The 16,291-nt window shown below is 43.4% G+C and overlaps 1 protein-coding gene across 1 annotated transcript; it reads right to left on the reverse strand.

Annotated features, from left to right (window-relative positions):
* Positions 1 to 4,462: 4,462 nt before the first annotated feature.
* On the reverse strand, positions 4,463 to 13,268 carry LOC132817803 (zinc finger protein 436-like). The gene is made up of 2 exons (XM_060828296.1): positions 13,108 to 13,268; positions 4,463 to 6,241 (listed from the first exon to the last, which is right to left on the reverse strand). Exon 2 carries the CDS (start codon positions 6,147 to 6,149, stop codon positions 5,187 to 5,189), a length of 963 nt encoding a protein of 320 aa, XP_060684279.1. The 5' UTR covers positions 6,150 to 6,241; positions 13,108 to 13,268; the 3' UTR covers positions 4,463 to 5,186.
* Between the last annotated feature and the right edge of the window lie 3,023 nt (positions 13,269 to 16,291).

The following is a 16,291-nucleotide window of genomic DNA, read 5'->3' on the forward strand; positions in this document are numbered from 1 at the left end:
TCTGTTCTTTGCAAAAGACACAGGAATTGCTCTTTTCTGTAATATGCACAGGGTTTACTGTTCTGTATAATAAACACATCGACTATTGTTCCAATTCACGTACACAGCCGCTACTCTTTAACATAATAAGAGATAACATAATAAAATAATATTGTTATGTAGTCAGCGGCCGCTCTTCTCAACAACATCCCCAGGGACTGCTGTTCTCCTCACTATAAACAAGGACTGCAGTTCTGTATTCACTATAACATACACACGTACTGTTCTTCTCTTGCATGTACAAAGAGACTGCTGTTCTTTTTTATATACACACAGACTGCACTTCACTTTAATATTAACCGGGACTGTAGTTCTGTTCAAATACACAGAGTGCTTTTCTGTACAATAGAAACAGGTGGCTCTCTGTAATAAAACAGAATTGCTGTTCTGTTTCAGACATAAAGACAGCTATTCAACACAATGTAACCGGGAAATGCTGATCTCTGCAAAAGACACAATATAATACACAAAAGGGTCTGCTGTACTCTATAATAAACATTGGGCAAGTTTTTCTGATTCTTGCACACAGCAACTGCTCTTCATTATATTTAAAAGAGGGACTATTGTTCTCTATAATATGCATAGGGAGGGCTGCTCTATGTAATGTAATCAGGGACTGATCTACTCTACAACATTACCTGGGACTATTGTTTTCTATCATTTCCACAGTGACAGCTGTTCTTAAAAATATGCACAGGATCTGCTGTTCTCAATATACACAGGAACTGGTATTATCTATAACCTACACGCGGACTGCTTTTCTGTTTAATATACACAGAGACTGCGTTCCTTTCATTAAAACAGTAACTGTTTAACACTATAATGTAGACATGGACTGCTTTTCCCTATACGATCGTCAGGGACTGCTGTTCTGTATATTAAAGGAAGGGAACACTGTTCTCCATACCATACAAATAGCAGGGACTGCTGTTCTCCATACTGTACACAGAGACTGCTGCTTTCTATACGTCTGACAGGGTCTGCTGTTCTCTATACGAACGACAGGGACTATTGTTCCCTTATAATAGACAGGGACTGCTGTTTTCTATAACATTCTTAGTGCCTGCTACTCTCTACAATACACACAGAAACAATATACACCTAAACTCTTATTCTGTGCAATAGTTACAAGAACTTTGTGAGAAAGACCGAAACTCGTGTTCTCTGTAATATGTATAGGGACATCTGTTACCTGTAATATAGTCAGTGACTGCGCTCATGTAGAACATCCCCAGGGATTGCTGTCAGCTACAGTATACACAGGGACAGTTTTACTCAGTATAAAGGAGCGTGGATCTCTGTAATATACTGTAAACAGTAACGTTCTTTGCAAGAAACACAAACAGTTACTCTCTATAACATACACAGGGACTTGTTCTCTCTCATATACAAATAAGGTCTGCTGTTCTGACTTTCATATACACAGACTGCACTTCACTCTATTAACAGACATTGGAGCTCTGTTTCATTTGCAGAGACTGCTGTTCAGTACAATATAAACAGGACTCCTGTTCTCTGCATTATCATCAGGGGATGCAGACCTATGTAATAAAGAACAGCAATTACTGTTGTGTTTTGTATGTACATAGACTGCTGTTCCCTACAATATAAACAGTGACAGCTGTTCTGCATGGTCGTTGTGTTCTCGGTAATAAAGAAATGAACTACTGTTCTACATAATAAACATAGGGACTGCTTTTCACAATATTATTCTCAGGGGCTGCTGTTCTCCTCAATATACATAAGGATTACTATTCTCTGTTAAATCAGGAAAGTAGGACCAATCTGAAACGAGGAATTTACAGGGCTAAAAGGGGTCACAAACTTTCTTTAGCAAACAGGGTTAACGAAAATCCCAAAGCCTTTTATTCGTATGTAAGGAGCAAGAGGGTAACTAGGGAATGGGTTGGCCCACTCAAGGACAAAGGATGAAAGTTATGCATGGAGTCAGTGAAAATGGATGAGATTCTTAATGAGTACTTTGCATCAGTATTTACCAAGGAGAGGGACATGATGGATGTTGAGGTTAGGGATAGTTATTTGATTACTCTAGGTCAAGTTGGTATGAGGGAGGAAGTGTTGGGTAAAAGGCATTAAGATGGATAAGTCCCCAGGTCTGGATGGGATCTGTCCCAGGTTACTGAGGGAAGAAAGAGTGGAAATGGCTGGGGCTTAACAGATATCTTTGAATGCTGGTGAGGTCCCGGAGGACTGGAGAACTGCTAATGTTGTCTCCTTGTTTAAAAAGGGTAGCAGGGATAATCCAGGTAATTATAGACTGGTGAGCCTGACATCAGGGGTGGGGGACTGCTGGAGAAGTTACTGAAGGATAGATCTATTCTGAGTTGGAAGAAAATGGGTTATCAGTGATAGGCAATGTGATTTTGTGCAAGGAAAGTCATGACTTACCGAATTAATAGAATTTTTTGAGGAAGTGACAAAGTTGATTGATGAGGGAAGGGTTGCAAGTCATTTACATGGACTTCAGCAAAGTGTTTGATAAGGTTCACCTGATGGAAAATGTGAAGTCGCATGGGGTCCAGGGTCCAGATGGATAAAGAAGTGACTGGGCAGCAGGAGACCGTAGTAGTGGAAGAGAGTTTCTCAAAATGGAGAACTGCGACCAGTGGTGTTCCACAGGGATCCATGTTGGGACCACTGTTGTTTGTGATGTATGCAAATGACTTGGAGGAAGGTATAGGTGGTCTGATTAGCAAATTTGGAGATGACACTACAATTGGTGGAGTAGCAGATAGTGAAGGGGACTGTCAGAGAATACAGCAGAACACAGACAGATTGGATAGTTGGGCAGAGAAATGGCAAATGGAGTTCTATCCAGGCAAACGCATGGTGATGCATTTTGGAAGATCCAATACAAGAGCAAACTATATAGCAAATGAAAAAGCCCTGGGAAAATTATTGTACAGAGAGATCTGGGTGTTCAGGTCCATTGTACCCTGAAGGTGGCAACGCAAGTCAATAGAGTGGTCAAGAAGGTATACGGTATGCTTTCCTTCATCAGACAGGGTATTGAGTACAAAAGTTGAAAGGTCATGTGACAGTTCTATAGGATGTTGGTTCTGCCACAATTGGAATACTGCATAAAGTTTTGGTCACCACATTACCAAAAGGATGTAGATTCTTTGGAGAGGGAGCAGAGGAGGTTCACCAGAATGTTGCCCAGTATGGAGGACACTAGCGATGAAGAGAGGTTGAGTAGATTAGGATTATTTTCATTAGAAAGACAGAGGTTGGGGGTGGAACGTGATTGAGGTCTATAAAATTATGAAAGGGTGAATAGCAAGAAACCTTTTTCCCCAAAGTGGGGGACTCAATTACTAGGGGACAGGAGTTTAAAGTGAGAGTGGAAAAGCTTAAAGGATATGTGCATGGAAAGTTATTTACGCAGACAGTTGTGGGTGTCTGAAACATGTTGCAAGCCGAGGTGGTAGAGGTGGGCATTATAGTGTTATTTAGGATATATCTGAACAGGTACAAGAATGGACAGGGAGCAAAGGGATACAGATCCTTGGAAAGCCAGCAACAGGTTTAGATATAGGGTCTGGATCAGCACAGGCTTGATGGGCAGAAGGGCCTGTTCCTGTGCTAAAATTTTCTTTTTGTTCTATATACACCGGGGCTTTTTTCCTGTAATTTGGAGAGTAACTGCTACAGTCTATAATGTGCACATGGACTGCTGTCATCCTTAATAAACACAGACTGTTGTGGTTCTGTTCACCGAGCTGGGAATTTGTGTTGCAGACATTTCATCCCCCGTCTAGGTGACATCCTCAGTGCTTGGGAGCCTCCTGTGAAACACAGACTGCAGTTCTCTTGCACAAAGAAGTGGACTGCTGTTCTGTTTCATATACATAAAGAATGTACTACATTAACAGGAACTGTAGCTCTGTTTCATATACAGAGATATTGCTGTTCAGTATAAAATGAATGGGCACGGTCACTCTCTAATGTAAACAGGGAATGTAGTCCTCTGAAATAAAACACATTGCTGTTCTGTTTCGCATGCGTAGAGACTACTCTTCCCTATAGTATAAAGTAGAATATGACATATGCAGAGCATGTTCGTGGGCGGCACGGTGGCACAGTGGTTAGCACTGCTGCCTCACAGCGTCCGAGACCCGAGTTCAATTCCCGACTCAGGCCACTGACTGTGTGGAGTTTGCACGTTCTCCCTGTGTCTGCGTGGGTTTCCTCCGGGTGCTCCGGTTTCCTCCCGGGTCAGGTGAATTGGCTATGCTAAATTGCCCGTAGTGTTAGGTAAGGGTGGGTTGCGCTTTGGCGGGTGGGTGTGGACTTGTTGGGCCAAAGGGCCTGTTTCCACACTAAGTAATCTAATCTAATGTTGTAATATCAAAAGGAACTGCTGTTCTCTGCAATATGTTAAAAATCATATAAGACCAGGTTATAGTCCAACAGGTTTATTTGGAAACACTACCTTTCAGAGTACTGCTCCTTCATCAGGTAGTATGCACAAGGACTGTTGTTGTCTATAATATACAAATGGACTGATGTTCTCACCAATATACAGGAGGGCCATTTCTCTCTTTAAAACAGAAAAGTACTGGCATTAACAATAATATCCCCAGGAACTTCTGTTCTCTGCACCACTCCAGGGACTGTTGGTTTACAACACAAAGGGACAGCTGTTCTGCACCATATACAATCGGGACTACTGTTCTCTGTTTTATAGATAGGGGCTTCTTTTCTCTCTAATCTGGACAGTAATTGGTACTTTCTGTAATATAAACTGGGACAGCTCTTCTCATCGGAGTACATGCAATGACATTGTTATGGTCCTATGGAGAGAAAATGGAGAAAGATGAAAGTCCAGAGCTCAGGCACGGAAATACCTGAGAAACAGTTTGGGCCAGTGGGCAACTGATTTGGATAGAAGCAACTGATTGGATTGTCTTAATCTTAGTGATGAAGAATTTCCACCAGCTCCTCGCATTTACTGGGAGAACATTTCAAATTAGATCTAACAAGAACCTAGTTTAAAGAAAAACACTGATTTTACTTCATCCAGTGTGCTAACACCAACACATAGTCTGGAGGTTATTGACATCAGCTCCAGTCAATATTGTTGAACCATTGGTGAAATAAACAGCAAAATAGAAGTGCTACAGTTACTGATGAACTCGCTGGTGTTTCAGCAGGGTAGATGAAGTCTTGAATGCTTTCTCACACTGGGAGCAGGTGAATGGCCTCTCCCCAGTATGAACTCGCTGGTGTGCTAGCACAGCAGATAACTGAACAAATCTCTTCCCACATTCAGGGCAGCTAAATGGTCTCTCCCCAGTGTGAACTCGCTGGTGTGACCTCAGGGTGGATGACTGAGTGAACGCCTTCCCACAAATAGAGCAGATGAATGGCTTCTCCCCAGTGTGAATGCGCTGGTGTGTCAGCATTGCAGATGACTGAGTGAACCCCTTCCCACACTCAGGGCAGCTGAACGGTCTCTCCCCAGTGTGCACTCGCTGGTGCACAGTGAGCTGCTCAGACTGTTTGAACGCAGAGCCACAGTAAGTGCACCTGTATGGTTTCTCCTCAGTGTGAATACGTTGATGGCGCACCAGGTCCCCAGAATATTTAAAGCACTTCCCACACTCCGGACAGTGAAAAGGTCTCTCCTCAGTGTGAACTCGCTGATGTTTCTGCAGGTCGGCAAACTGAGTGAAACCCTTCCCACATGTTGAGCAGATGAATGGTCTCTCCCCTGTGTGAATCCGTTGGTGTTGTTGCAGCCCTGATAAGCGTGTAAATCCTTTTCCACACTCGGGGCAGGAGAATGGTCTTTCCCCTGTGTGAATTCGCTGGTGTCTCAACAGATCAGCTGAATGAATGAATCCTTTCCCACACTTGGGGCAGGTGAATGGCCTCTCTCCAGAGTGAACTCGCTGATGTCTCAGCAGGTTGGATGAGCGAACGAATCCTTTCCCACACTCAGGGCAAGAGAATGGCCTCTCCCCTGTGTGCCTGCGCCAATGAGTTTCCAGCTCAGAGGGGGATCTGAATCCCTCCTCACAGTCTCCACATTTCCATGGTTTATCTCCACTGTGGACAGTGCTGTTTCTTTCCATATTAAACATCCAATGAAATGAATGTCACAATAAATTGTGTCTGTCCTTGATGTGATGTATTCTTTTAGCTTTGTGATTGCAAATCATCTCCTTCGAATACCCTGTAAAAATGATTGAAAACAGGACAAAATGGAGTGAGAGAGAACCAACAAAAAACAAAGGCAGATTGTGAAGTACAGCTGAACGAATCTGGACATTTGGGCTGCCAACAGAAGAAAAGAATGATATAAAAGCGGTGGGATTTTTATACAATCCAAACTGAGTTACTGATGCCCATAAGAGCAGAACTTAGGCCATTCAGCCCACTGATACTGCTCTGCCAATCATTGCTGATTGGGGTTGAGAAACCTTTCTCCCACTTTCTCCCCGTAAGCCTTGACACTGAAGAACCTATCCATCTCAGTCTTAAATGTACTCAATGACCTGGCCTCTGCAGTCTTCTGTAGCAAGGAACTCCACAGATTCACCACACTCTAGCTGAATAAGTTTCTCCTGGTCTTTCCTTTACTCCAAGGCTGTGCCCTCAGGCCATAGTCTCTCCTACCATTGAAAGCACCTTCCCAACATCTACTCTGTCTAGGCCATTCAGTCTTCAGCATGTTTCAATTAGATTCCCCCTCATCATTCTAAACTCCATTAAGTATAGATCCAGATTCCTCAAATGTTCCTCCTATATTAAGCTTTTTATTCCTGGGATCATTCAAGTCAACCTCCTCTGAACACGCTTCAGAGCCAGTACATACTTCCCGAGATATGGGGCCCAAAATTGCACACAATACTCAGAGCCTTATAGAGCCTCAGAAATACATCCCTGCTTTTAAATTCAAGTCCTCTCAAAATAAATGCCATCATTGCATTTCCCTTTCTAACTACTGAGTCAACCTGCAAGTTTACCCTGAGAGAACCCTGGATTAGAATCCCCAAGACTCTTTGTACTTCAGACTTCTGAATTTGCTCCCCATTTAGAAAATAGTCCATGCTTCTATTCTTCCTACCAAAGTGCACAACCTCACACTTTCCCACATTGTACTCCATCTACCACTTCTATGTCCACTCTCCTAACCTGTCCAAATCCTTCTGCAGCCTCCGTTTCTTCAACAATAGCCTTTATCTATCTTTATATCATCTGCAAACTTTGCCAGAATGCCCTCAGTTCCTTCATCTGGATTGTTAACGTATAATGTGAAAAGTTGTGGTCCCAATAAAGCCTTGTGGAACACCACTTGTCACTGGTTAAAAAAATGAGGTCTGCAGATGCTGGAGATCACAGTTGAAAATGTGTTGCTGGTTAAAGCACAGCAGGTTAGGCAGCATCCAAGGAATAGGAAATTCGACGTTTCGGGCATAAGCCCTTCATCAGGAATGAGGAGAGGGTGCCAGGCAGGCTAAGATAAAAGGTAGGAGGAGGGACTTGGGGGAGGGGCGATGGAGATGTGATAGGTGGAAGGAGGTCAAGGTGAGGGTGATAGGCCGGAGTGGGGTGGGGGTGGAGAGGTTAGGAAGAAGATTGCAGGTTAGGATCTAGAATCTTGCTCCCTTCAACAGTTTCACAATGGAAATCGCAGGGCCAAACTAGATCTTGATGTATTTGGGGCTAACCTCAGCAGCTTTTCCTCCACCTCTTCTCCAGCTGAAGCAAAGGCTTCAAAAGCATGAGCACCTACAACGAAACATAAATTGCCAGTCTACAAGGAGATGGCTGGGAGTAGGGATGATCAGACTTGCACATGTAGAAACCAGCACAGGCATGGCGGGTTAACTGAGCAACTGCAGCACAGGAGGCAGCCAACAGCACTGAGTCAATGAGAAAAGACTGACAGTGCGTCCAATGAGCAAGCTCTGTAACCAACACCCACCCAGATATAAAACTTCTTCCTCTTAATTGCTCTGTCCGGGTTTACAAACTGTGTCCTGAGAGTACTTATGATACAAGAATAAAAAAACACTGCAGCTTCTAGAAATCTGCAAAGAGAAAACCTTGAAAATATTCAGGTCAGGCAGTGGAGACAGAAATAGCTGTAACAATTCATAGTGTGTCACTACATTATAATAATATTAAACAGTGCAGAAGCTGATGGTCAGTAAAAGAAATTGCAGGAAAGTGAAGTATACCATATGACAAAAAAAAGAACATTCCTGATTTTTGAAGAATCCTGTGGGAAGGTCAAGCTGGTAAATCAGCAGGGATAAGTAGCTGTGGAAATCTGACCAATAAAACAAAATGTTGGTAAGATAGCACCATTGTTGGAGACTGAGGAGGTTAGACAATGTCAGAGCGGTGATCAGAGTGAAAAAGAGCAATGGATGGACAGAGCCCAAGAGACTTATAGCTTGGAAACAGACCATTGGGTCCAAATGGCCTATGCTGACCAGATATCCTAATAGTCTGCCTTCTCATGGTCCAGCACACCGCTATTCAACCTGGACCATCAAGCCAGGGGATCAAACCTCATTTGATGGAGAGTGCAGGAGGGCTTGCCAGGAGCAACTCCAGGCATACCTAAAAATGAGGTGTCAACTTGGTGAAGCTAATAACAGGACTATCTGCCAAACAAAACGAGCAGCAAGTGATAAACTAAGCTAAGTGATCCCATAATCAACAGATCAGATCTAAGCTTTGCAGTCCTGGCACCTCCAGCTATGAATGTTGGTGAATAACCCACTGGAGAGGAGACTCCAAAAATATCCCCATCCTCAATGATGGAAGAGTCCAACACATCAAGATAAGGCTGACATAACTGCAACAATCTTCAGCCAAAAAAGTGTCAAGTGGATGATCCATTTCAAGCATCCTCTGCACTTTCATAACATCACAGATGCCAGTATTCAGGCAATTCGATTCTCTCCACGTGATAAAGAAATAGTTGGAGTCACTGGACTCTGCAATAGTTATGGACAACATTCCAGCAATAGTACTGAAGAATTATATTCCAGAATGTGACACTCCCCCAGTGAACTGTTCCAGTAAAATCACAACAGTGGCACTTACTCAATGTGAAAAATTGTTCGGGCATAGCCTCTACAGAAAAAGCATGCCAAATCCATCCCAGCCAATTACTATTCCATTAGTCTACTCTTTATCATCAGTAAAGTGATGCAAGACGTCATCAACAGACTATCAAGCAGCACCTGCTCAGCGATGCCCAGTTTGGATTCCAATAGGGCCACTCCTGACTTCATTGCAGCCATGGACAAAACAACAGAGTTCCAGAGGTGAGTGAAGAGTTATGTAAAGGCTACATTTAAACATGTGAGGCATCAAGGAACCCTTGTAAAACTGGACTCAATGGAAATCAGGGGAGCAAACTCTCCGCTGGTTGGAGTCATACCTAGCACATAGAAAAGTGGTTGTCCCCATTGAAGGTCAGTCATCTCAGCTCCAGGACAGTTCTATAGGAATTTCTCAGGGTAGTGTCCTAGGCCCAACCATCTTCAGCTGTTTGATCCATCATTCAGTTAGGAGTAGGGATGATTCAGCACCATTGGTGTCTCCTCAGAAACTGAAGTCCATGTTCAAATGTAACATAATGGGAACAATATCCAGGTTTGGGCTGACAAGTTGCAAGTAACAATCGCATTACACAAATGCCTGGCAATGCCCATTTCCAAGATGGGACAATCTAACCACTGCACCTTGACATTCCATGTTATTACCATCAATGGGAATATCACTGACCATAACTTAACTATATCTGTCACATAAATACAATTGCTACAAAATAAGGTCAGAGGCCAGGAATACTGCAGAAACCTCACTTCCCGACTCCCCAAACTTGCCTGGATGGGGGAAGCTGCACCAACATTCAAGAAGCTTGGCACCAGCCAAGTCAAAGCAGCTCCATTGATTGGCACCACATCCACAAGCAGCCACTCCCTCCACCACAGACACTCCGTGACAACAGTGTCTAACATCTACAAGATGCATTGCAGAAATTCATTAAATGCCCTCAGACAGCACCATCCAAACCCATGACCACCTCCATCAACACAGAAAAGGGCAGCAGATACATGCAAACATAACCACCTAAAAGTTCCCTTTGAAACACTCATCATCCTTACATTGAAATATATTATCTACTACTTTTCATCATTTATCGAAATGATTTGGATGCATAAGAGGTACAGTTAGTAAGTTTGCAGATGACAGCAAAATTGGAAGTGTAGTGGACAGCAAAGAAGATTACCTCAGATTACAACAGGATCTTGACCAGATGGGCTAATGGGCTGAGAAGTGGCAGATGGAGTTTAACTCAGATAAATGCGAGGTGCTGCATTTTGGGAAGGCAAATCTTAGCAGGACTTCTATACTTAATGGTAAGGTCTTAGGGAGTGTGGCTGAACAAAGTGACCTTGGAGTACAGGTTCATAGCTCCTTGAAAGTGGAGTCACAGATAGATAGGATAGTTAAGGTGGCGTTTGGTATGCTTTCCTTTATTGGTCAGGATATTGAGTACAGGAGTTGGGAGGTCATGTTGCAGCTGTACAGGACATTGGTTAGGCTACTGTTGGAATATTGCATGCAATTCTGGTCTCCTTCCTATCGGAAGGATGTTGTGAAACTTGAAAGGGTTCAGAGAAGATTCCCAAGGATGTTGCCAGGATTGCAGGATTTGAGCTATAGGGAGAGGTTGAATAGGCATGGGCTTTGTTCCCTGGAGCGTCAGAATCTGAAGGGCGGCCTTATAGGAGGTTTACAAAATTGTGAGTGGCATGGATAGGATAATTAGACAAAGTCTTTTTCCTATGGTAGGGGAGTCCAGAACTAGAGAGCATAGATTTAGGGGCAAGATATAAAAGAGTCCTAACGGGCAACATTTTCACGCAGAGGGTGATAAGTGTATGGAATGAGCTGCAAGAGGAAGTGGTGGAGACTAGTACAATTGCAATATATAAAAGGCATCTGGATGGGTATACGAATAGGAAGGGTTTGGAGAGATATAGGCCAGGTGCTGGCAGGTGGGACTAGATTGGGTTGGGATATCTGGTCGGCATGGATGAGTTGGACCGATGGGTCTGTTTCCGTGCTGTACATCTCTATGACTACAACTCTATTCACTGTTGCTTGGTCAAAATCCTGAAACTGCCTACCTAAAGTGGTTCAAGTAGACAACACATCACCACTGTCTCAAGGGCAACTAGACACAGTCAATAAAATCTAAACAAAAACAGAAGTTGCTGGAAAAGCTCAGTAAGTCTGGCAACGTCTGTGAGGAGGAATCAGAGTTAACGTTTCGGGTTCAGTAACCCTTCTGCAGAACTAACATCCCAAGAGAAAATTCTGTAGTTTATATACAGCAGGAGAATCAGATCCTAGTAACATAGACTTCCTCCCAAAAATGATTCACACCGAAATCCAGTCACTAGAGTTACTTGTGAACTCAGTAGTGTCCCAGCAGTCTGGCTGACCGCATGAATACCTTCCCACACAGAGCAGCGAATGGATTCTCTCAAGTGTGAATTCGCTGATATGCAGTGAGTTGAGATGAAAGCAAGAACCCAGTCCTGCGGCAAGAACACCTATTTCCATCTCTGTGACGTCACCCTAATCTCTGCTCATCTGCTGCTAAAACTCTTGTCCATTCCTTTATTACTTCTAGACTTAACAATCCTAACAAACTCCCAGATGGCCTTCCACATTCAAACTCCTTGTAATCTCAAGAATATCTAAAACTTTGCAGACCAAGTGCTCACATATTCCAAGACTTGTTTTACCCCTCATTGCTTGTGCTCCCCAATCCACAAAGACTTCTATTTAAAAGCAACATTTTAAAAATTTCACCCTGACTTAATTCCTTGCTGTGGTCATCCCTATAACACACAACTTTTGAGGCCTCAACAACTCATTTAGCTTCAGACTCCAACAATTCCTTGCTTCACCAATGGTGATGGTTTCTAACGTTGTCAAGTTAATAGAGTCTGGAATTCTCATCATAAACCTGAGGTCTGCACTCCTCCTTTAAGATATTCCTGAAAACCTGCTCATTTTGCAATGCTTCTGGTCACCTGACCTAATTCTCACCAAAAGCTCCTCTACAATATTTCTGTTACATTAGAATCATGTCAAATTTAGACATATATTATAATTCTTCACTATTGCTTGGTGAATGATCTGCAAGTCATTACCTAATTGCATTGTGGAAGTACATTCACCAAAAAAAAATCCCATCAGTATACGAAGGTTAATCATTACATTCTCCACAGATTCCAGGACTTTGCCAATAAGGGTTGGTATCTGTGAAAGGAGAAACAGAGTTCATGTTTGAGGGTATGCAAAATGAAATGAAAGGGAATGAAAATGGTGCAGAATTTGATGGTCAGAAATGTAAGGGAAATGGACTCCCATGCTGGAAAAAGAATGCCTGACTGTGAAAGAAATTGTGTACAAATGAATCTGAAAAGACAACAGCAAGGATTGGACAGCAGTGGAAAACTCAGTCATAAAATAATAAACAGCTAAAACGCATCCAATATTAGAGACTGAGGAAGTCAGATATTGACGAAGTGTTGAAGAGGGAGCACTGAGGTAAATCAGAGCATGGTTCAGTATTATGATCCCAAATGTACGAATATTAACCAACAGATCTATTTTGATTGATCAAAATCTTTTAAAGTAGGGCTTCCCTACTTCGCCGGGAGGCTACAACAGGTAACATGGAGCGCTCACACGTTACAAGTATTTCGCCTCTACTAAATAACTGCCGAGCAACAGCAGCAACTACGCTGCCTGAAGCCAGTTCTTTGCTTCAGTACTTCGCCAGCGTTAAATGCATCTCCCCGGAAATACAGGCTCTCTCCCAGTCGGAGCAACACGGAAAACTGCGCATGTCTTCCGCTGCACTTTGCCACCTAAAAATATGGCGGCCGCGAGCACGAATCTGGCGGATCATTGCCCGCAGTAAAGATGGTGGCGGTTACCAGGGGACTATAACAGCCTACGCCCGGAGCCGTTTTCGCATTTGCTACAAACCTGGGACAGGGAAGTTAAAGTTTGCTCTTTTTTCGACGTGCGTTCCTAAAACCTTTTATGCTGTACGATCACCATTTCCCTCCCGTTTTCTTTACCGTGTTCTACACCTTTCGTAAAGGCCAAGAGTGCAGACACAACAGTGCAAAGACTGCTGTCGAAGGCAATCACGTGGTTTGTACCAGTTTGACTCCCTCCGATTGGTTGGAGGACAAGCCGCTTGCCTTCGGTCCAGCCACGCCCCTAACTTCATATTGGGCCAGAGTTGACATCAATCACATGGGCTGGAACATGCGCAGTACATTCTTCTTTTTTCGTTTTCCAATTCAAAATGCGGGTGTTTTGCTGAGTGTTCAGATCGTGAGACCATAATATATTGGAGTAAATTAGAGTAAAATTAGTGCAGATGCTGGAATCTGTACTGAAAACAAAATACACTGGAAATCGAAGAGCTCAGGCAGCATTGGTAGACAGACAGTAACCTAAGGTTTTGAGTCCAGATGATTCTTCATCAGCTAACGGAGAGTGATATGTTTCTCAACTTCTGCCTTCTACCTGTAACCCAAGAACCTATCTATCTCTATCTTAAATACACCAAATAACTTGGCATCACCGCCTTTTGCAGCAGAGAGTTCCACAGATTCACCACCTTCGGCTGAAGAAATTTCCACATCTCCGTTCTGAAATGTGATTGTTTCACTCTGAGGCTGGGTCCTCGAATTCTAGTTTGGAAATACTTTCTCCACCTCCACTCTGTCCAGGCTTCAGTATCCTATAAGTTTCAATGAGGTTCTCAGTAATCCTTCTAACTCCATTGGGCACAGTCTCCGAGTTCTCAAGTGCTCCTCATAGAACAAGCCCTTCATCACCGGGTTCACTCTTCTGAACCTCCAATGCCAACACTTCCTCCCTTAGATTATGGGGCCCAAACTGCTCGATATTTCAAATATAATCTGACCAGAGCCGTACACAAACTTCATTCTCAATTCCAACAAACGTGAGGATCTCATGAATTTTATTTGTCACTCAGAATGAGATAGTAGGTTCCCTCTAGCTGAAAATATTCCACCTGAATTCAGATATGAGGTGTTATTCTTTCATTCTGAGCCTGTGCCCTCAGGTTCTGGTTTATCTTACTCATGGAAAAATTAGATTCCCAACAGTATGGAAATAGTTCCTTCAGCCCAACAAGTCCACACTGACTACCCAGTACCCAAAGAGTAACCACCCAGACCCATTGCCCAACCCTATATATACCCCTGACTAGTGCACCCATCACTTTGGGCAATTTACCTGACCTACTCATCTTTGGATTGTGGGAAACCAAAGCACCTGGAGAAAACCCATGCAGACACGGGGAGAATGTGCAAACCCCACACACAGTCGCCTGAGGTGGGAATCGAACCTGGGTCTCTGGCGCTGTGAGGCAGCAGTGCTAACTACTGAGCCACCATGCCACCCCTTCTCTGACCAGGCCTCTCAATATCTTCTAAGTTTCAATGAAATTCTTGCTAATCCTTCTGAACTTTTGAGTACAGTCCCAGAATACTCGACTAGTTAGGCCACTTTGGAATATCACATTCAATTCTGGTTTAGCTGCTGTAGGAAAGATGTTGTTAAACTTGTAAGGGTGCAGAAAAGATTTACAAAGATGTTGCTGGGTTGGAGGGACTGAATTGGTTGGAGCTATTTTCCCCACAATGTCAGAGGTTGAGGGGGTGACCTTATACAGGTTTACAAAATCATGAGGGATATGGATAGGGTAAATAGCCAAGGTCTTTTTCCCAGGATCCAAAACTAGATGGCTTGGATTTAAGGTGAGAGGGGAGAGGTATTAAAGGGACCTTAGGGACAGCTTTTTCACACAGAGGGTGAATGTATGGAAGAGATATGAGTCTATGACTCTGTATATGACAAGTCCTTCATCACTGAGATCATTCTTGTAAACCTCCAATACCAATATATCCTTCCTCAGATACTGAGTCCAAAACGGTTCACAATCTTCAAAATGCAGCCTGACCACAGCCTTAAAAAAAGAGATATACAGCAATGGCTTTATATCTCACCATCTTGAAATGAATGCTAAGATTGCATTTGCATTCCTAACTGCCAACTGAATTTACATGGTAACATAAAGAAAATCTTGAACTAGGAGTCCTAAGTGCCTTTGTGCTCCAGATATCTGAAGCCTTTCACTGTTTAGAAAAATAGGAGTAGATAAAGAATGTAGTTTGAAAAAGCAGAGCAGGTCAAGCAACAAAGTAGAGTTGGGGGGGGGGGGGGTGGTTGACTTTTCAGGTCGGAACATTTTATCAGGACTGAGGGAGGGGAGAGAGGTTGAAAAATAATTAGAGGCTATGTGGGGGTTGGGTCTGTGGGAAAAATGGGTGGGATGGCAAGAGGTGAATGCAGGTAGGAGGTGGCTGTGATTGGTCAGTGAGAAGGGTGGATCAAACAGGTAGAAAAGAAGATGGATAGGTTGAGTCAGGCTAAGGGGGAGGGCTGGGGCTGGGATTTGGAAAATGGTGAATTCTATGTTAAAGGCCCTATGGATGTAAGCTCCCGAAGCAGAAGTTGAGGTGTTCTTCCTCCAGTTTAATGATGGAGGAGGGCCAGGATGGACATGTCATCAGGGGTGTGGGCGAAGGAGTTGAAATGGATGGCAACTGGGAGGTGGGGTTGATTGAAGCAGACAGACCATAAAGGTTCCCTGAACCAATTCCTCGGTTTGCACTCAGTCTCTTTAATGTAGAAGAGACACATTGGGATGTAATAAATCAGATTAGAAGAAATGCATGCAAATCTCTTGGAAAGATTCTTTGGTCCTTGGACAGGAGGTGAGGGGTGTGGTGTGGGGCACATTTTGTACCTCTGCAGCCACAGGGAAAGGTTCCAGCTGTGAAGGATATTTTGGTGACGAATATTGAACCTAACGAGGAAGTTGTGGAGGGATCAGTCCCTGAAAAAGACGGAATGGGGGGGGGAATATTATGTTGGTAATGGGGTAATACTGTAGGTGGCGGAAGATGATGCATTGTACTTGGAGATTAGTGGGATGGAATGTGAGGACCGGGGGAATACTATCCTCATTATGGTTGAGTGGGTTTTGTTTGAAATCAGAGGAGAGACAGTTGAGGGCATTGTTGTTCATGGAAGAGGGGAAATTGCAGTCCTTGAAGAAGGAGGA

This window comes from Hemiscyllium ocellatum, chromosome 8, assembly GCF_020745735.1.
Source record: "Hemiscyllium ocellatum isolate sHemOce1 chromosome 8, sHemOce1.pat.X.cur, whole genome shotgun sequence".
NCBI classification, from domain to species: Eukaryota; Metazoa; Chordata; class Chondrichthyes; order Orectolobiformes; family Hemiscylliidae; genus Hemiscyllium; species Hemiscyllium ocellatum.

Excerpts from the sequence above, each read along its gene's own strand:
- LOC132817803 (XM_060828296.1), bottom strand. The coding sequence starts at position 6,149 with ATGTTTAATATGGAAAGAAACAGCACTGTCCACAGTGGAGATAAACCA.